General features: G+C 27.0%; 1 protein-coding gene across 1 annotated transcript in view; it reads left to right on the forward strand.

Moving 5' to 3' along the window:
* The window catches only part of Piezo (piezo type mechanosensitive ion channel component), a 38,755-nt gene extending 15,457 nt beyond the window's left edge, over window positions 1-23,298 (forward strand). The window contains exons 6-38 of the mRNA XM_011496366.1: window positions 368-490; window positions 3,122-3,233; window positions 3,316-3,425; window positions 3,642-3,908; window positions 4,297-4,626; window positions 4,838-4,986; window positions 5,510-5,653; window positions 5,878-6,008; window positions 6,088-6,230; window positions 6,316-6,492; window positions 6,959-7,481; window positions 8,140-8,235; window positions 8,311-8,753; window positions 9,031-9,433; window positions 11,604-11,669; window positions 12,036-12,178; window positions 13,252-13,428; window positions 15,539-15,814; window positions 16,341-16,417; window positions 16,769-16,852; window positions 17,820-18,096; window positions 18,350-18,513; window positions 18,657-18,815; window positions 18,913-19,092; window positions 19,233-19,380; window positions 19,464-19,678; window positions 19,795-19,953; window positions 20,018-20,144; window positions 20,510-20,925; window positions 21,318-21,694; window positions 21,819-22,059; window positions 22,541-22,768; window positions 22,953-23,298. Of these exons, the coding sequence (XP_011494668.1) occupies window positions 368-490; window positions 3,122-3,233; window positions 3,316-3,425; window positions 3,642-3,908; window positions 4,297-4,626; window positions 4,838-4,986; window positions 5,510-5,653; window positions 5,878-6,008; window positions 6,088-6,230; window positions 6,316-6,492; window positions 6,959-7,481; window positions 8,140-8,235; window positions 8,311-8,753; window positions 9,031-9,433; window positions 11,604-11,669; window positions 12,036-12,178; window positions 13,252-13,428; window positions 15,539-15,814; window positions 16,341-16,417; window positions 16,769-16,852; window positions 17,820-18,096; window positions 18,350-18,513; window positions 18,657-18,815; window positions 18,913-19,092; window positions 19,233-19,380; window positions 19,464-19,678; window positions 19,795-19,953; window positions 20,018-20,144; window positions 20,510-20,925; window positions 21,318-21,694; window positions 21,819-22,059; window positions 22,541-22,768; window positions 22,953-23,115 (6,828 nt within the window). The 3' untranslated portion in view covers window positions 23,116-23,298. The remainder of the gene's footprint in view (window positions 1-367; window positions 491-3,121; window positions 3,234-3,315; window positions 3,426-3,641; window positions 3,909-4,296; window positions 4,627-4,837; window positions 4,987-5,509; window positions 5,654-5,877; window positions 6,009-6,087; window positions 6,231-6,315; window positions 6,493-6,958; window positions 7,482-8,139; window positions 8,236-8,310; window positions 8,754-9,030; window positions 9,434-11,603; window positions 11,670-12,035; window positions 12,179-13,251; window positions 13,429-15,538; window positions 15,815-16,340; window positions 16,418-16,768; window positions 16,853-17,819; window positions 18,097-18,349; window positions 18,514-18,656; window positions 18,816-18,912; window positions 19,093-19,232; window positions 19,381-19,463; window positions 19,679-19,794; window positions 19,954-20,017; window positions 20,145-20,509; window positions 20,926-21,317; window positions 21,695-21,818; window positions 22,060-22,540; window positions 22,769-22,952) is intronic.
* Window positions 23,299-23,652: the final 354 nt, after the last annotated feature.

The following is a 23,652-nucleotide window of genomic DNA, read 5'->3' on the forward strand; positions in this document are numbered from 1 at the left end:
AAAAACTCCATCTTATTTTCACTTCTTGAAATGCTTACTCTTGTTTCAGTTCCTTTTCTAAAATTTCATTACGTACCATAGTTTCCGATTAACCCACAAAGATCCTCAACTTTAAACTATTATTACGCAATGAAATACCATGGTCAAACAATATCCATGAATTACTTTAAATACCACGAAACGTAAGATTCTCATGAATTGATTAGAGAATAAACCTTAAAATCAATAGCGCCTGGTCGCATTCATTTTAGTAAAAACAAAACAAAACAAAAAACAAAAAAAAAACAAAAAAAAAACAAGAAAAAAACATTACAAGGAAAGGTGAAATTACGAAATAAAGTGCGCTTTTACTAACGAGACTTTGCAGGCTAAGCAAAGAACGCGCCTGAGTGGCAAATTGGAAACGCTGGACACGCCATTGTCGCGACATGTATCCATTCGTAAACGAACACCGTCACAACGATGGCAATCTGCACGGCGTAAGGCTCGAGTAAGGATTAGCACATCCTGCATGAGCCATATTTTTTCAAATTCTATTGTATTTTCAATATCTCTCCACCTTAATTGTGATTATTACTACATCATGCGCAATGAATACTGAATAGTTTTGTACATACAATCAATTTTTCTGTTATGCCTGTAAATAATCTGCTAAATAATGATGCTTCTTGATATTTTTTTTTTTAGAAAATGACGTCTAATTTTTATGAAAAAAAAAGCACCATTAATACGAAGCATAAATGCTTATATACATTGTCTTAAAAATTTTCGAGCAAATTAAACGAAACATAATCACCCTCTCTTACTTAAGTATTATCTCTTATTTTGATTTTGTGTATATGCACAAATAAACCTGTCGATATTGTATATATAAACATATTTATACGTAAATACATAGATTCACTTAGCGCACACATTCACACACACACACACACACACACACACATATATATATATATATATATGTGCATAGACCGGCGCATCAAAACTTTTTAATTCGGCTACCGCTATGTACTAGTTTGGCATATTTTAGAAGCTGACCGTTGAGTCCGAGCCAGAGAGACCTAATGAGAGAACACCTGTACGTATTAGAAGAACTGCTTTTTTACTTTTAACATGAATTCAAAATAAACGTGACTCAGATTTTTTAATTCTGTTTATTTCAAGAGGAATTTAAGCGGTTTTACCACTGTAACGTCAAAAATACGAGATATACTTACAATTGCATTTAATTTGGATATGAGTATATAATTAATATTCATTAATTATATTAAAATGTTAGGAAAATTAAAAAAAAAAAAAAATAAATAAAAAATGGATATTGATTAAAATTTTTCTTACTGGTAAATCTTTTCTTTCTTTATTAATTTTTTGTAAACATTAATTTTACGGTAAGAATGATTTCGTGAAAAGTGGAAATTTATATAGAGAAGAGATTTTTTTCTAAGCAACAGACAATATTAAATAAAGATAATATTTGCATAATATTTGCATAAAATTTGCAGTAAAATGAAAAATTAAAATAAAATTTAAAAAATCTGATTTGAAATATACATATACTATAATTTGATAATGTTTAATTGTTTAAATCTATTATACTACACGATGATTATAGTGATAGATTTATATCTTATTCAGGATTCATTTTTCTTTTTAAATTTCCTAGCGAAGTTGTGCAACTTTACTTTGTGTTGCCATTTGCAACTTTGGTTACGGTTTTTCGCTGAAACAATAATCCCGTCATTGATATCTTTTTTAATAGATTCAATTACTCTAGTTTTTATTGTATTATGATTTTCTATATTGCTATATTAACGCAATAATCAAAATCATTTGCTAATAGTATTATAAATTAATTAGTATATTAACAGCTTGGAATCCTTTGGAAGGAAAAGTTTCACACCAGGTAAGCCAATCCTTAATAACTGGATTCTAAACAACAATCTCATTACTGTTATGTGTAAAATCGATTTTTTTTGTTTTGTTTTTTAGTATAAACCAGTAAAGATTCGAGTCATATATTTTATAATTAAATATGAAAAGAATAATAAAAATTTCCAAACCGTTACTACATATTTTATAAATTCCACTCATTTAATCGACAAACTTTTTTTGCTATTTACGTATATTGTATGTGTAGCATAACATCTATACCATTCTATCCAGCAACAATAAAATGAAATTTACCATTTACTTATACAGTATATTTATATAATTCAAAAATTTCGTTAACAAGATAGGCAGATTTTTAAAAACAACATAATCCTCCTCAGAGTGATTCAATGATCATTTCATGGAATCGCATTTTTTTTTTTTACAGAAATGTTATATTTTAACTAGCCTATGTCTATTAACAATTATATGTAATTAAATTATTTATAACAATAATTATTAAAAGATCTATACGAAAAACAGCCAATATTTGCGTGCTGAAATGTCGAAAAGAAGTGAACGAATTGAGATTGACACGGTTGTTCGACTTTCTGAACTTTATGAAAACTTTCTTTCCTTTTTTAACGTAGATTTTTTTTTTTTTTTTTTTTTTTTTTTTTTTTTTTGTAAAATATTATAATATCATTGAAGCGTACAAAACACTTCGAATTTTTGAAAATCTTACAGTGGTTTAAGCTCTTAAATAAGGTTTAGAGTAATTAGAGGAATACTTATAAAAAAAACTTCTATTTATTAATTAAAATGTAATTTTTGCATTACACAACATATTTTGGATTCATATTTATTACCATTTTATAATTTTTTTTTTGTCTTTTGGTATTTTATTTATTATTTCAAGAATACTTTTAATGTTTCATCCGCGCAGCATTTTGGTGATGGTAATGTTCATGTATATCTTATACAATAAAGTGTTTGCTCCTATTCAAAACGTACCGTTTGAATTTATGTTTTTGCTTGAAAGTAATCGATTATCTTATGTTCCAGGTTTCAAAAGTTAAGCTTAAGCTTTTCCTTGGTTTTTATCTTTTTATCGCTTTCATTTTCTAATGGTCAATTATTTTCATTTTGTATATAATATTTTTCGCATCAATTTAATTTGTTTTTTTTTTGTCTTATATAACCATTGGAGTCAACAAAATTCTTTTTAAATTATCCAATTATTGTACAGTTGATGAGATTTGGATCGGGTCGCACAGGATTACTCCAAGATTCTACTGGAAGTGTTATTGTGCAGGATGGACAACAGGACGATAGCATTCAACTGCAATCGCTGAGCGAAGGTCGGCATTAAAAATAGATAAAAAAAAACTTTGCTTAATGAATGCAAATATTTGTAAGAATATAATGAATTTTGCTGTATAGGTGCATCGGAGGAGAAACCAGGTATTCTTGAACACGTCATCATGGCAGTTTTTTCTATTTTCCAGCTCATTGTAAATTCATCGTACTTGGCTACAAATATCATCATGATGGTAAATAGAATATATATATAAGATAATCAATATTATAATGATTCTATTAAAGCGTCTATGAGTATATTTAACTTCATAATTGATATAAAAAAAAAAAAAAACGTTAAAAGAGTAAAGCATCGCGAGCGCGCGCGGATACAAATATATATATATATGACAATTCGTTACATATTAAATTAATGTTAAATAATAATCATTTTATTAATGGTTTCGTAGACTTGGAGTATCATGTACCATAGTTGGACAACTTTTGCCTTATTATTGTGGGCATTAGTCCTATGGATGGTGCCATATAAAAGAGCCTCAATGATGAAATGTTCGCCGTTTATTGCTTTTTATTCAACGCTTTTACTTCTGATTCAATATGTTTATAGTATGGATTTAACTGAAGAAGAATTGCCTACAATTATACATGGAATAAAAATGTCAGATATTGGATTTAAGAAAACATCTGAATTGAGCTGCTGGCATCTCATTGTGAAGGTTTACAATACTTTGTTTTTATTATATTTTCAACAATAATTGCACTTTAAGAATAATGTTTATAGAAATATCGTTAGTTTAAGCCTATTAAAAAAAATAATAACTATATAAAAAATTACACTCTATTAAGATCTATTTGATATTTTTCAGTTATAAGTTTTCATTGAAATATCATTAAGAATAATATCTTATTTAGTAAAGTAAATAATTTTAATTATATTTAGATATTATAACATTTGATTATTGATATTAAAAGAAAAGAAATTTTTTTTTTTCATTTTTGTTTTTTTTTTTTTTTTTACTTGAAATAAATATAAATAACTGTTTTAATATTTTAAGCGTGAAGCGTTAATTATAAATTATAAAAGAAGTAATGATAAAATTACAGAGCGTATTCATGATAATGTTTTGGATCACGATGAGGCAATACATGGCCGAGAAGATGAGGAAAAGGAGATCATCGACGCTACGTGACATGGTCGCGCCTTTACATGTGTCGGTATCTACGGCAACAACTGCAATGAATAATCAATCCGAGCCAGAAATAAAAAGCGAATTTATGAAGAACGTGGGAGTTGTTATAAAAAAATTTTTAACAAAATTTTGGATTGCTGTAGTAGCCGTAATGCTATTCACTAGCGGGATTACCGGCGAACGTATGACAGTTTTCCGCATTGTCTACATGTCATTATTTTTGTTATTTATCATTACATTTCAGGTAAATATTCTCATTAGAAAACTCGTTTATATATATAACAACACTTTCCACCTTTTCATTTATTCTGAACTTCATTAAATAGAGTTTAATTATGAAAACTGTAAATACATATTTTCATATCAATTGAAAAAACCTTACATTGTTTTAAAATTTCATGAAGATCGTATATTTTAATGTAATATTAAGATTAGTGCCCGAATTATTTATTTAGATATCTTGGGTCGTATGGAGAAAAATGATGTACGGATTTTGGATTGCTGTCATTGGATACTCAGTTATAATGCTAATTCTAGTTTATACATATCAGTTCCCAGATTTTCCTGAATATTGGGAAAAATATCTCTATATTTCGAAAAATTTGTAAGTAGATATATTATTTTATAATATACGTAACTATAATTATATTTTATAAAATTTCTATTATACATTAGTCAATGTTCTTATATGTTATCTGCACAGATTTCTTAAGTAAAATATTGATATCGTGTAATTTTATTATTATTAGCATTAGAAACAAAAACTGTTTTATTATTATTCTTTTGAGATTTTTATTTATTTACTAATATTGTGATTTTATTGAAATTATTTATGAATAATAATAGATGAGTCAATTAAATATCCATTTCTTATCATTTTAATAAAATGATTATTCGCACTTTACGCTGCTCGTTATCCATGTTAATTGTTCACGTAAATCTTTTATAATATAATTATAAACAATTAAAATTAAAATGAGAACTATTTGTAACATATTAATATACGTATATATATATATATATATATATAAATATTATAATAAGAATTTTAAATAAATATTAAAATATATTTTATAATTAAGATGTTATATACATTTTAAATATTTGTAATACATATTAATTTTAAGGCAAGAAGACATTGGATTAATTACGTATGATACTAAAGATTTATTTGTTCGACTTCTCACTCCGACATTTTTTGTAATAATTACCGTTTTACAAATTCATTATTTTCATCATGATTTTCTAGAAGTTACAAATATGAAAAGAGTGTAAGTATCATAATAATTATTATTATTAATCATTATTAATAAAAATTTCAATTTAGATGCAATAAATAATAAATAATTAATAATAAATAATTAATAATATTTACTTTACAATATAAGCAATTATATAGAGCTAAAATATAATTTTACAAATTATTTATTAATGAAAATGATAGTGACACTTTAGTATTTATTTAATTGTTTATTTAATAATATTATTATCTTAGTGTTGGAATGTCGGTCAGAGATGATTTAAACAAATCAGGCAGTACGATTCCCACTGTATTTTCCAACGAAGTTTTGACAGCAGCGCAGAATGTCAGTGAAATACATGTATATACATTAAAAGAACTGAAGCGTTAGTAAAAGATTTTGGTGTATTTGAATTTTTGTTATATCATCAGTAAATTATGTTAATTAATTTTATACTTTCATAGAGATGTCAAAGATAGAAAGAGTTGCACTTATAAAGAAAATATCGAAATATCTTTATAAATTTTACAATTGCCTTTGGCTGTTTTTAGAAATACATATGCCGAAAATTATTTTTGTTTCTTTCATTCTACTATGTATACATGATGTAAGATTTGAATATTCAACAAGTAACTATTAATCGACAGCTTCTTCATTATAATCATTTAAATTTCTTTTCTTCTGTTTTTTAGGTATGCGCTATTAACTTTATTTTCATAATTTCTGTAGTTATTTCAATTAACTTAAGACGCAACATACAGATTTTGATTATAAATATAATGGCTGCAACTGTAGCTGTTCTGATGGTAATAAAGATGCTTTATCAAATTGACTATATAAAGCATGAAGATTGGGATCGCAATTGTACAGTAAGTTCATTTATTTGATGGAAATTGTACGGTATAATTTACGTAGGACATTTTGTAAAATGATTTCCGATGAAAATAATGTATGGAAAATGTGGCGTGAACTGAGATTTTTTTTTTTTTTTTTTTTGTTTGAAATTAATGAATTAATATATTAATTTTTAATGTAATTAAATTATTTTTGAACTGTATAATCTATATTATTATTATTATTATTATTATTATCAGTATCGATATACAACTTCTTTGTCAATGTCTTATTTTATTTGCATTTTATTGAATATTTAAGAAGAGATATTTTCACTTAAAATACTTGAACGTAAAATTCAATATCAAACTGAATAAAATTTTTATAAAGTCTATTTAACTTTACATTGTTATGTATTCTGTGAGTATGATTAAACATACATAAATTATTGGAAATAAATATTGCAATTGATTATTTGTAAATATGTTCAAAATTTTACAGGAACGTATTAAAGGAAACTCCACGCAGAATGAAACGAATATAATAAAAACTTACAACATGGCAGAGTGGATAGGCATGCAAAAAGTTGACGATAGTATAAAGTTACCAAAACTTCTTGATGGTTACATAGGCATAATAACCGTAACAACTTTGCGTGCGATAATCTCCATACGTCAATGGTTTTATCGTCATAAAATGCACCAACCGCTCGAAACTCCTCTGATTATGTTCCCAAAAATAAAACGAGCAGATGCAGATGAGGGCCTTTTACCATGTTTAAAATTTTTTTGCAATTACGGCTTTTACAAATTTGGTCTCGAATGTTGTTTGATGGGTATCGTCGCGTTCATTGGAACTAGATTGGATTTCTATTCTGTTTTGTATAGTATCTGGTTAATGATATTATTTTCAATGAATAGAAAAACTGTTTCAAAGGTCTGGCCATTCTTCAAGATGTTCGCCATCGTATTATTGCCATTACAATACGCATTGGTTGTTGCACCGCCTACGTGGCTCTGTATTGGTATGAAAATATTACTTGCTGAACGCTACTTTTATCATAAATCTTATAAAGGCATAGTTTATAATATGGACAAGACGAGAATTTATTTTATATTCTTCATTGATTTTTATCCATCACATTAAACATTATTTACCTTTACATTATTATTATGCGTTTTTTTTTTTTTTGATTTATCGCATTCTGACATGATAATATAATATATGAAGTAGAATGTATTTAAAAACAAAAACACTGACAAACAGTAAAAGAAAAAATTTTCTTATAATATATTAGAAATTTGTCACAAATCTACAACAAATATTACAAATCTGCTTCTTTTTTTTTTATTCTAAATCAGGTGTTTAAACTAAGAAACTTTGTGAACCAAAATAATTTATGTTCATATTTGTTTGAAATTTCGAATAATTACGAATTAAATATTAAATCGTTTAATAAAATATGTAAAATTTTATAAAATCTATCGTTCAAAGTTATGTATCTTTTATAAATTAAAATTAAGGCAATAATAGTCTTTCTATAAATCAATATGAAATATCTTAATAATAATAATAACATATGACTAAAATCATAGAAGTTTATGCTCGTAGAGTTAAACATAAAAAAAAATTTGTGACGCTATATCTGTATCATGAAAATAATATACTTCATTGTCAAATAGATTATCCTTGGAGAAATTCAGAAGTGTTAAAAGGTTTACAAGAATGGATGTATTTACCTGATCCAGATTCTCGCCCCAATCCAAAAAAACTTATGTGTAAATAATGAAATTTTTGTTTATAATTTATTTATCAATATAATACGAAACTATTAATAAGATAAATTTTCACAGGTGATTTTATATTATTGCTAATGATAGTTCGTCAAAGTGTGGTATTTCAAATAGAATGGCGTAGTATAACAAGCGAACAAGAGTTTGTCGCTGGTCATAATTACTCCGTTTATAGAGATATGGATAAACCTAACTTCATTAATCCAATTAAAGATTATGTATCGCATATACATAATTGGCTAGATGTATTTAAGAGAGGTAGTATGATGAGTTTTATGTGGATTACATTATCAATAATGTTTTTGGCTGGAACGAAGAGGACAAATCTATTTTCTTTGGGATATTTGATCGGTGCTTTTATTTTCTTATGGCAAGGCAGCGATTTTTATCTACGGCCGGTGAAAACTATTTTGAAGTGGTGGAACATATTAATAGGATACAACATTTTTGTTATATTCTGTAAAACAATATTCCAAGGAATTGGATGTGTTTTTATTCAGAACGTAAGTGATTTATTAAATTGATGCTTAAAATAAGTAACATAAGTCATGCAATTTTGCTTACAACGTAATATAAAGTACACCTAGATTAACTTTGGATTGAAAATCCGTCATTTAATAGTACTATCAATATTCAATAGTGATATGAATTATTACCGTTTCTTGGAAACAAATTTTGTCTTTCAAGCAGACAATATAATAAAATTATCACGAATAATATTTACATTTTCAAATAAAAAATATTACAAATTTAATTTAATGTTACTTTTTAATTGTGCAGCTAGAAGCTTACGCCTGCTGGTTTATTCAATTGTTAGGAATTGCATGTCTCAAGAAATTCGAAATTTCTGACGAACAATTTAAGTCCAGTTCCACATGCGAAGTGGATCGTAAGGATATTGGAATGGTTTGGGATGGACTGTGCTTCGGATTTCTGTTAATTCAAAAACGTCTGTTTCGCAGCTATTATTTCTTTCACATTGTTGATGAGACGAAAGCTATGAGTATATTAGCTTCGCGAGGCGCCGAACTTTTAGAAGAATTACATCAGAAACGCATTTTAGAACAAGAGAACCTTGAAAAAGCGGTATTTCAAAAGATCAAGCACAAAATGGATAAGATTAAAGCCAATCAACGGAAAATACATGGACCCAATTACAAAGAGCCAACAACTCACAAAATTGGTGCGTATGATCGATCCAACACACAATAATAAATATATAATAGATCGGTTTTTATATGATATAGAATTCAGACTTAAAACATTCGTCTTAAATATTAAAACTAAAATTCTGTTTAAAGAATAGTATCTTTACAATATATTTCCAAGTGAAAATCATTGAAAAATCATTAAAGAAAAAATTTTTCTTCTTTTTAATCGTAGTACGTAAACTTAGCACGCGGATTCGAAGGTCAAGTTATTCCTATAACCTTGATTAAAAATACTTCTCCAAGTTTTTTTTTTTTTTTTTTTTTTTTTTATATCATTCACTTTACCTTTACCCTCAAATAACCCATAATTATTAAATATAAATTTGGGTAATATCGAAGCTATTGTAGAACGTTCAGAAAATTATTGTAAAATAAGAATATAAGATGTTTCGATGTACAAGAATATTGAGTCCTCGAAAATACTACGAAAATATATAAAGGATGTATAACAACCATCACGACCACCGCCACTATTACACCATCATCCATTCGCGTACATAAAACATTATTCAACCCGAAGTAGGCGTGGCACCTCTAGCTCGAGCGTCCAGCACGTCGTCGTGCATATTGTCGACGCACACACCACCACAGGGCTACCAAACTCCGATCGACGAGGATGACGATGAGCCCCCGCCGCTGACTTCGCGCACAGCGTCTCTACTCCAGGCGCCGTCGCCGCACTCAGCTGTGATGACGGTGAGCCTGGAGGCTTATCTCGAGCCTACTCGCATATCATTCGGCTCGCCTCCAAGCAGCGACCTAAATCCACGCGAACTCTCGCCAGACGAGACTTTTCCCGTATTTTCGCCACCGCCCTTCGCGAGGCAGAGATATAACGAGGATATGGAAGTGGAGAAGATCGTTAATGGGGATAAAAATGAGCAAAGGAAGCGATCGAGCCATATCGATATATCCTGGAACAACGATTTCAGAACACCCAGAAGATCCGTCGTATCGATAACTTCCCAGGCCCTTTCTCATCACACATGTAAAATTCTCGTAGATGATGCCTTCGTCGTATGCCATAACAGCGATGTTCATTTTTCTTTTCCTGTACATAAGCTTCGAGAAATTGAGCAATGCTTTGTACATACGTTTATGAAACAATAAGTGCAGTAGAACAAGCAGCTTTGTATTTGATCAGTCGATGTTCTATCTTAAGACTACAACGACAAGTCCAAAAGTTTCTGTGACTCGAAGAGGAAAATTATGTTTTTTTTTTTTTTTTTTTTTCATTATACGTGCATGAATATTTATTCATCTGTTTGATGTAATCAAGACAATACAACTGATCCATGTTTTGAATTAATATTGTAAATACTCCGCATCCAATTCCGTAAATGAAGCGTATTAGTTGCAATTATATATTTAATTCTTAATTATATAACTGTAAAAGTTTATTTCTCTTCACAAGCTACTTTCAAACTTAGAAATGCAAGTATTTTAAAGAGTTTCACTTTCAATATGACTAGAAATTAATATAATATGATGTCGAATAGGAGCTACAAAAGATATTCTTTTTTTTTTTTTTTTTTTTTTTTTTAAAAATTTTTCTCTTTTATAAATTATTCTCCATTAAATTAACGAAGGATTCATACATTCAAAACGTCTGTTTAATGTACAATTACTAGAATTACTAGAGGTATAAAATAATTATATACGCCAGATTGAATTAATGAAAATTTTATAATACACAATACGAATTTAATCATTTTAAAGCCATATATTTATAATAATTTAGTATCTATGGACATATATTGTAAATATTGCAATTGACAAGAATATTCAATTTATTTATATCAAAGTAACTCATATCTGAAAATCTTTGTATTTTAAAATATATTTCTCATATATTAAAAAAAATATTATATCTAAATATTGCATAAAAGCAATTTGTACATTTTTTTTTCATTTTGTTAGTGAGATATAAATATGATTCATATAACATTATTTATATATATATATATATATATATATATATGCGCGCGTGTGTGTACGTCTCTCTGTTTCGTGCTTATTTATCAATTACATTTTATTCAACCAGCACTTGCAATAAATTTTCAAAAATTCTTTTATAATAATGTACCATAATTTTCCTGAGAATTTTCTTATTTTTATTTTTTTTTTATTTTTTCTTCACAGATTCTTTATATAGCAGACTCGATCGGCCGCTGTATAGACATCAATCACCAAAAACTCATTTGCAGGGTAATCTTATAATATCAGTTTTTTTCCAGCCCCGAAACTTTCCCCGATTCTACAGAGAACGGAAGAATTTTATTATTTATTTCAAGAATCTATTTTTGTAAATATAGAAGTTGAAAATTGTAAAATGATTAAACTTGTTAGATACACTTTCTATACACTTATGTGCACTAATTTTCTATAAAGTAGAATATATTTTTCTTATTTGCATGATTTTAATATCTATATATACACATAGATTACAATCTCTTTAGCTATCAATTTTTTTTTACAAAATTCTATTTGTCTATTGAATAGTTTTTTTTTTATTAATTTTTTTTTTTAAACAATTATTTTCCTCGTATTATTAATTTTAAATATTTTGTGTAGCTGTGAGATCGGGAGACTACTATATGTTCGATGATATGGACGATGACGACTTGACTGACTTGTTTCCTGAAAAGGATATCTCAGAAGAGGAGAGTCAATATCCTGAACGTGAACAGCAAAATCGCAAAATGACTGTATCCGAGGTAGGTTTTTTTACTCTTACAAATATATGTTACTTTATTAATATTTAGAATTTAACTTATAGCGTAATGATTTTTCTATTGCCTTAAATTTCATAAATTAATGAAATTATTATACTGTAATTGGTGTTAAGAATGTTTATTCTTATATATTGGTACGATATTATAATATTGCGATATTTATAGATCGAACAATTATTCGTCGAAAATTGTATTATACATGAGAAATAAGGCGAGTACGCGTTAGCAGTCAAAAAACTTGTTTAGTCTAAAAAATTTTGATACACAATAATTACAGCATGACTAGATTTATAATAACAAGCCCCCTTTACCGCTAAAAATTAAAAATTCTCATAGTATAATAATGTGTGATTTGATTCTGGAAACTTTAACATAATAATTGGCAAATGCATTTGGAAATAAATTTATAATCGAAATAAATTTATGGAGAAGTTTTATGATTGTTACATTACTAAAATATTACACGAATAAAATCATTTGTTTTGGTTTTGATGATGAAGGAACTAGCGAATTCTTTTAATTTACCACTTACTGTTCCAGTGTGACTGTAGTTTACTGCTTGTCATAAAGTTTTGGCACATTCTAGTTAAGATTGATAAAGTTTGATTATCTCTTTAACACATCACTCGGAAAAGCAATTTAATCAACCTTACTTTATCATGATCATTAAACTTTCTTTTCTTTCTTATTACTATTATTATTATTATTATTATTATTATTATTATTATTATTATTATTATTATTATTATTATTATTATTATTATTGTTGTTGTTGTTGTTGTTATTGTTGTTGTTACTATTGTTATTTTTTCTTAATATTTTTTTTTTATTCAATAAAATCGTTTGATCTTTATATTTCTATATACATTGTCTTATCCATATCTCATAAAAATTATTCATATTCATATAATTTAATCCCGATGCAATTATGAGCTTGGACACCATAAATCGTACAGAATAAATAATGAATGAAATGTGCGCTTGAATAGAGCAACGCGCGTCGTCGGTTTTATGCGCAAAATGAAAAATGACGCGTTTGAGTGATGCAATTGCAGCTGATGAACACGCTGATAAAAACAGACATTGAAATAGCGACGCACGTCGCGTTGTTTGGAGGGACTCAAAAGGACGCCATGAAAATACGTCGTAGGAGTGTGCCGCTGACACGCAAGAAATCATCCATGTCCTATCTGAGTGCTCATTCTGATTCCGACACTGCCGCGACCACCGATGTGAGATTGTTCAGCTCCAAAGTTCCTGCATGCTACATTGTCTGCTTATCTACTTTTTTTACAATAAACAGAATATTACGTTCTGTTGCCGTTATAATTTTACTATCTTTATTTCTTACCCTTTTCTTTGGCCTTTCGCAATTATTTTGTGTAATTATTTTATACGAGGAACGTAAACTACTTATCGATCATACATCAATGCCTCACGTTGCTCACCTTTTACACTTATTACATCAAACTTGAACCATTATGGCTATTGGCGTTGTATAAATGTTATAATCAAGACGGCTATGCATGAAATATTAACATGATTTGCTTCAAAGAAAGTGAAAATTTTTTGGATCTTATGTTCTAATTTTATTCTATAACTACTATTATAATTATTCAACGTTTAGTGTAATATACTTTATGTTAACTAACAATGTATAATAAGAGATTGTAAATAAAACGTATTTTTTTTTTCGATTTTTAGCATCCTCGGCTATATAGAAAAATATTTTTTTTTTTTAACGAAAAAATTGAATGAATAATTAAAACGTCTTTAAGAATATTATATGAATTTACGTTGTCGAAAATCACAAAACTCAGTTATAAAATTCTAATATTATATAGTTTTTAATTTTATATATATTTAATTATTATATTTTAAAAGTATATTATAATAAATTATTTGAAAATTCGAATACTATACTCTTTTCCTTGATAATTGATTCAACGTAATAAATTATTCTTCGTCGATTAATTTATTTTAAGTAATTAATCATTGTGAGTCATATAATCATGATAAATTCAAATTTATCTTTCATTTGACAAACCAATTGTTTTATTAGCTTAGCAAATTTTATATCCGATGATTTAAATATTGTATCTTATATCCTTATTTTGAGGTTTAAAATTTTTTGTCCAAGGTAATTAATTAATTAATTAGATACGTGTTTTTATTCAAAAATATAAAAATATTTCTTTAAAATACAATTTCGTTAATTTTATTAAAAAAAAAAAAAAAAAAAAAAAAAAAAAAAAAAAAAAAAAAAATTGAAATAAACAGAACCTTATAAAATTGAGAACACTCGAATAGAATTACAGAAAATTAAATAAATAAATAAACTTGAAAAACCATTCTTCAAAATTTCGTTTTTTTATTTTTTAGATTTTATCTAACCTATATATTGGTAACAAGAACAAACGAAAATATCTTTGGTGTATATATATATATATATATATATATATATTTATTTCTTTACTTCAATTTTTTATTTAATTATAAAAAAAAAAACTAAGATATAATTTATAAATAAAATGTATTTCCGGTTATTGGAGTTATTGCAATACAAGATAGAAACAAAAAATTTTGTAAAAAGCAACTACCTAGCTCCCTTAAGCTACAAAGCTGTAATTTAAGCTATAATATATTATAAGTGCACGGCAATTCATCACTTTTTTATTTGAGTTTTTATCAAAAATTTTCAATTTGCTATTTGGAAATGATTGGTACTCATTTTATATTATTTATGTATAAAATATAATCACTTATAATGTTAATCTGCAATTATCTAAACACTATGTATTTAAAAGAATATCCGTTGTGTATATATGCTCGTTTCACTAAAAACTATCGACTAATTGCCTACAGCTCTAATATTACTTAAATATTAAGTAATTTTAACAGAAAAATATATAATTATTTTGATAAGGCTTCGCCATATAATAAAAATGACTAGCTTACAATACAGGAGCGGAGGTTGAGTTTAAAATTAACATTAATGTTCATATACGAAAATAAAATATTTACAAATAATTATTTATTATAAGAGTATATCATTAAGAGAGAATAGATACTTTTTCTAACTAAAATTAATTTTGAGCTCAAACTAAATCGTAATTATCCAATATTAAAAGTAATTAATATCATTTGATTTGCAAGCTTACAGCTAATGTAGAGGACAAGTCTGCGTAATAGTATTTAATGACGTATAATGCACAATAATTAAATGTATATACACAATTGTTTTTTAATCGTTTAATAAAAAAATAAAAAAATAAAAATTAAAAAAATTAGATAAATAAATAAAAAATGTGTGTGTGTGAATTAATGGTTATGCTTGTATAGTTACCTGAGCAATCGACGATAAATTACGGCGATGAAGATGCAACAGAACGTGAAATCGATGAGGATTTGGATCAGATATCGGCAAAGCAGAACAAAAGCGATACCAAATTGAAAGAAGATGTAGATGAACACAAGGTGTCTTTTTTAACATACTTCAAATTTTTTTGGGCGTTCATCAATAGCACCATGGTGTCCATGACGAAATACTTGAATAATTATTCCAATGATTATAGATATGTAAGAATTGTACTTGCCAAGGAGAAGAAACTTTTAAAGGTAAATTTTCTATGTTTGAATATACAAATTTCTGATAACGTTAATTCGAAAATTTTAATTATAAATTCTGTATTTATTTATTTGCTTAGCTAAATAATATTTACCCATCTATTAAAACTTTCAAGATACGCGTGTTTTTCTCTTTTCATTTTCTTTTGTAAACAAGCATTGAAATAATTAATAACCGAATTATTCATAGATTATTTATACTTTTGTTGTATGTTAAAAGTTATATTATATTAACGTATTGTTTAATAAAATACGGCTTGATTGGACGGGCCCTTTTAATAGATTATTCTAAGATGGCAAAATTAATTTTTTTGTACAAAATTACAAATAAAATATTCATCATTTTCTTTCAATAAATAATACCTATTATTGCGTTCACTTTATTAATAATACTATTGATCAAGGACATTTTTCAATCCAATACAAAAGCAACGTGCTGTCGATTGCTATGCCATTATATGACATATATGTTGGATTTAATTGAAAATTCATTTTTTTCATCTCTAATACTTTGTAGGCTAAGCCGGACTTTCGAATGGGCACGCGACTTGGTATAAATCAGATATGGCAGCCATTGCCGATAGTCAAGCAAAGGTAGAGAGAGTTACCGAGATTTTTTTTAATATTTGGCTGATATTGTTGAGCATTATTAGTTATGCTTCCTCAAAATTATAATTTCTTACGCAGAAACGACAGATCTTGTGATTTATTATATCACAACTAATTATACATTAATGAAAATAAAAATAAGAAAATCAAAACTTTATTAATAGTTGAAGTTGTTTTATTTTTTATTAAAGAATGTAAATTCTAGTTAAAAGATTCTTTCATCTATAAATTTATAATTCGTTTTTCTTTATGATTATATTTCATTCGTTTGCTTGCACGTTATTTATATACTTTGTGAATTATTAGTTAGTAGTAGTGAAATGCTTGCTTAAATAGATCATCCACAAATGGAAATGCTGAAGATGAAACGGAAGATCCAGGTGAAGGAACCAGCACTAAGAGCGAACAAAACAAACAAAGGTAGGTTTTCTCTTTCTTATAATAATTCATCTAGACATTATTTATCTATATTTTATTTATCTTTAGTCGTTAAATTAAATAAACTGCAAAGAATTTTCTTCATAAAATTTCGTAAAAATATTTCTTGTCTCGTTGTATATATTATTTTGCCAGAGTAACAAAATTTTTATACATTATAATTATGTAAAATTGGTCGTATATTAACATACCCTATTATTTACATGTAATATATTTGCCATTAATTTTAAATGTTTTGAGAAAGAATTAGAAGTAAGGCTAGTATAGAAGTATATAGAAGTATAGATGAGATTTATATTAGACTGGACAGTTCGTTGTTGAAGCCTCATTTTCAAATTTTAGCTTCGAGTCTAGATCAAGGGTTGAACGATCTCACCGTTAAGTATTTAAAATTCAAACGCATGTTGTTTACGTTAATAATGTTCTTTATTAAATCTTAATTATCACGAAATGTTTTATATTTTTTTATAATTTTTATATTTGCACTTTTGTAAGCGGCTTCTTAATTATTATATATACATATTATGATTTATTTTGCAATTTGCATCTTATAAATATCAATGATTTTGTTTGCAATAAAATAAATAATGGAATTGAAAATAAATGAATTATAATTGAAAGGCTTAGATATTTTTCTTAACGTATATGAGATTTTATAGTTCTTTGAATTCTTACTAATACTCGGAAAATATTAATATTAATAAATAATAAAATGTAATAAAGTGCTAAATAATGCTACTCTCTCGAATTAATTTTTTATATTACATAATTTTATATTATACATTTAGTGATATTTATAAGCGATTAAGTTTACGTGATTTTATTTTACTTATTGTAAGCAAATAATTATCAATTATTTTCGACGATGCTCCTACCGAATAATTATATACGTCTGCAAGTGAAATACATTGATGCTTGTGTTGTTTAAATTTCTTTCTTTTATGAGCAGCTCATTATTTTCGCGCGACGTCGAATACGAAGGTGAGGAAAATGATGTAGTTTTATCGGAAGTGGATCAACCACCAATCATACAACTAGCCGCGTCCATATGGTTTGGCATTTTGGCTCACTCGACATTTCTATGTTATTTCATGGTGTTTTTACATCAAATAAAAAATGCATCGATATTGTCGACTCCGTTACCATTAATGGTGTTTCTTTGGGGCTCTTTGACTATTCCAAGACCATCGAGAACGTTTTGGGTCACATTAATTGCTTACGTAGAGGTTTGTGGCTAAGATTGTTAAAATTTACCGACTAATTTAAGTTGCCGACTAATTTTTAAATATAATTGTCAAATGTACAATCCATAATAAAAAAAGAAAAAAAAAGAAAAAAAAAGAAAAAAAGAAAAACAAAACAAGCTTTAAGATGAGCAGAAATATTGAATAGTGTATTTATTATAATATAGTTAAAAAATAAGAATTTATTCATTCAATAATGTTGTTTATTGATCGGATATTTTTAAAAATTTCACAGATAATCGTGATAATAAAATGTATTTGTCAACCTGCGTTTCTATCGTGGAACAAGAAAGAAATGTCATCCTATCCATTCGAAATACCTAGAATTATAGGAGTAGAACGAAAACCCAATTATGCATTATGGGATTTGCTACTTCTATTAGTCGTTTTCTTTCACAGGTAAAAAGCATTGTCCATATATCAGGTCATGTTGTTTTTTAAATTTATATATACATGTATATATGTATATATGTATATATATATATACATGTATATATATATGTATATATATATATATATATATATAATTTTTTTTAATAAAGATTCATGCTAAAATCCTTGGGACAGTGGACGACACCATTAATAAAACCTCGGTCCATAATCCCATTAGGTTTTACGGTTGCTACTGTAAAACAAACCAACGAAATTAACGGAGACAAAATTGATACGGTAGCACAGAGTGGGCAACAAAGCAGCTCAACGTAAAAAAACTTTATATACATTTTAATTATTGTTTTCTTCTTCTATTTTTAATACAATTTCATTTTTACATTAATTGTTAAGAAAAATAAATTTTAGGAATAGTGCGTTTAATGAAATAAAAACTCCAAAAGGATTGACTCTAAGTTTGCATGTAAATGATGGAGGGAATAGAGAACTCGATGTACCACCCGTTAGCGATAGTGAAAGGATTGTTGTGATTCAAGCAACAGAACGGAATATTTTAGAGAGCGATTTTCGAAAAGCCATGCACATTACGTTAGTAATATCAAATATTTCTTACTTAAATAAATAGCGAAAATTCCATCCGAAATAATCATCGACGTTTGCTTTATTGATTATTCAAAGATAAAATTTTGTCTAAAATAATAGTAATTTTATATATTAATTTATTTCAGCACTCTTAAATATGTCGAACCTATCAGGAAGTTCTTTTTAGATATCCTTGATCCATCCGGTAAAGAGAAGACAAATGTTTACGCTTACATGTTCCTTTGTGACTTTTTTAATTTTATTCTATTGATTTTTGGATTTTCATCCTTTGGTGTAAGCTTCAAATAAGCCACGAATATTTAAAATAAATTTTATAAGAATTATATAAGCAATACCTATAGTATCGTCCTTTATAGGCTCAACAAGGCGATGGAGGAGTAGCGACTTATTTTGCCGAAAATCGTGTTCCAATGCCGTTCTTATTAATGTTATTATTGCAGTTTGCATTAATAGTTATCGATAGAGCATTGTTTTTGAAAAAATCAAGCGCTGGAAAATTGATATTTCAATACTGTCTTGTTATTGGTATTCACATATGGATGTTCATAATATTACCAAGTGCAACCGAGAGGTACTTTACATTATAATTGTATTTGATATTATTTAGCCGTAAAGCTTAATTCTTAGTCAAGAATTGAGCCTTTTAATTCCTTGATTTTCAATAATGATATTATTACTTATTTACAGGCAATTTAATACCAAAGTAATACCCCAAATCTGGTACATGGTAAAATGCTTTTACTTACTGTTCGCTGCGTACCAACTGCGCCTTGGTTATCCTACCAGAATACTCGGTAACTTTTTATGTAAAAAGTATACCCTCGTAAATTATACGCTCTTCAAAGGGTACGTTAAAACAATTCTAATTATATTTTTTATATAATATACAAAAATTGAAATTTTCATGCAGTTTCATGGTCATTCCATTCCTTTTTGAAATGAGGGCTGTTATGGACTGGATTTGGACAGACACGTCTATGACTGTGATGGACTGGTTTAAAATGGAAGATATTTTTGCTAATATATATCAAATTAAGGTATAGACATTCATTTTTTTATTGACACTTTATTTTTTTTTTATTTTTATTTTTTTTTTTTTTTTTTTTTTTGAACTATCAAATTTTAAAATATGTTGACTATGTGCCGAATTGGAAATAAATTGGTAAACAGAATTACAACCCCTTAACATTTGCCTATCAAAGATTAATAGCATAATATTTTGTTTTTGTTTTTGTTTTTGTTTCTGTTTTTGTTTCAATATTATTAAAATTATTATATATAATTTTTTTGAAGTATAATATCATATCTTTTTAATCGTAGCATGACTAATGTATTTTAATAATTTCTTATTTTTATGAAAGGACATTAGGAAATCATGAAATAATAAAATTTACGATTGCAGTGTATGCGAGGAATGGAAAGTGATTACCCACAACAAAGGGGTGTAAAGAAAACTCAGATAAGTAAATATCTAGTGGGTGGTGGTGCACTTTTCCTTATGATTGGCATGATATGGTTCCCGCTACTACTTTTTGCCCTTGGCGGCACTGTTGGTATTTCAAATCTGCCTTACGAGATGGATCTCACCATTAAAATTGGTTCTTACGATCCAATCTACAAGATCTCTGGACAAAATAGTTCAATATTTCAATATACCGAAAATAATTTCAACGATATGAAAGAATTGTACGAGGTTATACATCGCGACAGATCTGCCGTTACGTTTTTGGAAAATTATATAAACACGGATGTGGCTGTGGTGAAGTTGAGTACTGAATCTGGCAGTATTTGGAATATTTCGCCACCCGATAGAAAAAGGTTTGCTAAAAAACGTTTGTATTTAAATATTAATTTCTGTAGTGTTGAAGTTCATATTCCAATTGTCATGTTAATTAGAATTATTTGAATTAATGGTGAGTAAAGTACTTTATATAAATACATGCATTAGTATGTTGCAATGCTATCTATTAATATAAATATATAGGGAATGTCGTGAAAATTCCCAAAATAAATGAACGTTCTATTATGCTAACTTGTCGATATTAAAAATAATCAGAGCATTAAGCATGCCTTTATTAATGGAAATAATAATTGATTTGTCACGTACTTAATTGAATACTGTAAAGATGCAAGAGCATAAGAAAATAATTGTTGTTACAATTGAAATAAATGAGTGAAAGTAAAAAATTCGGAAACTTATTTATTTTCAGATTAAAAGCAGAATTAATGTCAGAAAATATTGTAACTATACGTGTAGAGTGGCAAGTATCGAGGAAACGAGCCTCAAAAGATGCATCGGGTGTAACATCGAACACACGCGACATTTTCCTTGAACCATATGTGAACGGTACGAGCAATCCAGTGCGACTAAGTTTGATACAACTATTAAGCAGAAACGACGAAAGTAACGAATTAACGGTGAAAAATGAAACCGAATTGCTAGTACCTACAAATGGAGATGTAAATCGATTTACAACTGGTAACAATAGTGTTATTTTACGAAATATTTTACCGATGTTCCTTAAAGTTACTAGTAAATCTATTACCGTTGTACCACAGTTGATGCAGCCACTTGTACATCATAAAAGTAAATATAAAATTTCAAATACAATTAGTAATTTACATTAAGATAATTAATGTCTTTCGTTTTAATTAATTGCTTACGTTTAAATGTCAAAACAACACGAGGTAATAATATTTAATAATTCTAGACAAATTTTATCTTGATGTCGAAGACGAAGAATCCAAGAGCTATGTATATCGAGATGCAACGCTAATCATAACGAATAATTCAATCAATCAAGAATGGTTTTCTATTCAAGAATCATGCAACGACAGTATTTATAATACATCTTTTAATGAAATTCCGTTGAATGATTGTTCATACATCACTATGTTCTTGTTCAATGATAAAGTCTTCCCTGAGGGTCTTAGTTTTATCAGTGGCTTAGGGTAAGGAAGATGAATATTTATTATTTTTATTCTAAAGTGGAAACGAAAGCGAATTTTATAAATAAAATAGGATGTGAAATTGGCGTAATATTAAATTGAACATAATAACAATGTAATAAAATATTATTATATTAATTATAGCAATTTAACGTAACAACGCTGACATTTATAAAGACATCACTCATAAGATACTTAAATTAATTTTATCAACTTCAAGCTAAACTGCTATCACATAGAAACAATTATTCTTAATTATTCCGTACCATCTATTAATCATTACCAATATTAATAATTATTATTATTAATATAAAATGTATCATTTTTTTCTATGATTGATTTTATTTTTAAATTAATAAACTTTTCCTTCGTGTATTATCATTTATTTCTAAGGTAATTCTTAATAATACATTTTCATAATTGGGGAAAAGTGATAATTCTTTCATAATTATTATAATAATAATTGTGTTTGTTTGTTTACTAGAATATTCGGATTATACACCACAGCCGTTATACTCGTCAGCAGTTTTATAAAAAAAATGGTGAGTGATATGGCACCCAAAATCATGTTCGAAGATTTGCCATATGTTGATCGAATATTAAGACTCTGCTTGGATATTTATCTTGTACGCGAAAGTGGAGATTTGTGCCTCGAGGAAGATCTTTTTGCAAAATTAATTTTCCTCTATAGATCACCAGAAACATTAATCAGGTAATGATCTTATAAAATAATAAAAATAATAAAAGAATTATTATAAGCATAGATTTGTAATAATCATTCACGAACATTTATAAAACGTTAAAATTCATTTTTATTATAATAATTTAATTTCAACTTGATTAAGTTGTTTTCGCATTTAATCGGTATAAAGATAAAAATAAATTATATTTGTTAGATGGACAAGATCCCCAGAACCTGATGAACAAAAGAATGGAGACGAAGATGGTGAAAATTACAATGAAATAAATGATGACGATAACAATGATGGTGTTGATGGCAATGATGATAATCAAATTCAATTGCGCAAAAGAGTCAAATCCGATGATCACATCGATTAAGTTTCGAAAGCTATATTACGAAGAAATAAAATGTTCTAATGCAAATCACTCGCTTCTTATTGTTAAATAATTATTATATAAATAATTTAGGTCATTTTGAAATTTATCATATGCATTCATTTAAGAATCTCTAAAAATTGAATGAAATATTAATTTATATGCTAATGAGAATATATATCTGTGGCCTGCATTTAAAGATATCAATAATTTTTAATATTATTTAAATTAAAATGTTGAAAATCATAATTATATTTAATTTGAATTGATTTATCATGTATACGGTTCTGTATTTCATAAACATGCTTTGTCTCTTAGATAAAATACATATTTTTTTATTATTTTAATATCTATTATAAACACAAATATGTCCCTGTCATATCATAATAATCATGATACAATACTTTTTTTATTAAAATATAAATGTTTATTTAGTAATGTAATTGTAAGTTTCTTAAATAAATTGTACATATTAAAATTTATTACTTAATTATATATAGTATAAATAATGTTTTAATAAATTTTCTTTATTTATAAAAA

Source organism: Ceratosolen solmsi, unplaced genomic scaffold, assembly GCF_000503995.2.
Source record: "Ceratosolen solmsi marchali unplaced genomic scaffold, CerSol_1.0 scaffold10, whole genome shotgun sequence".
NCBI lineage: Eukaryota > Metazoa > Arthropoda > Insecta > Hymenoptera > Agaonidae > Ceratosolen > Ceratosolen solmsi.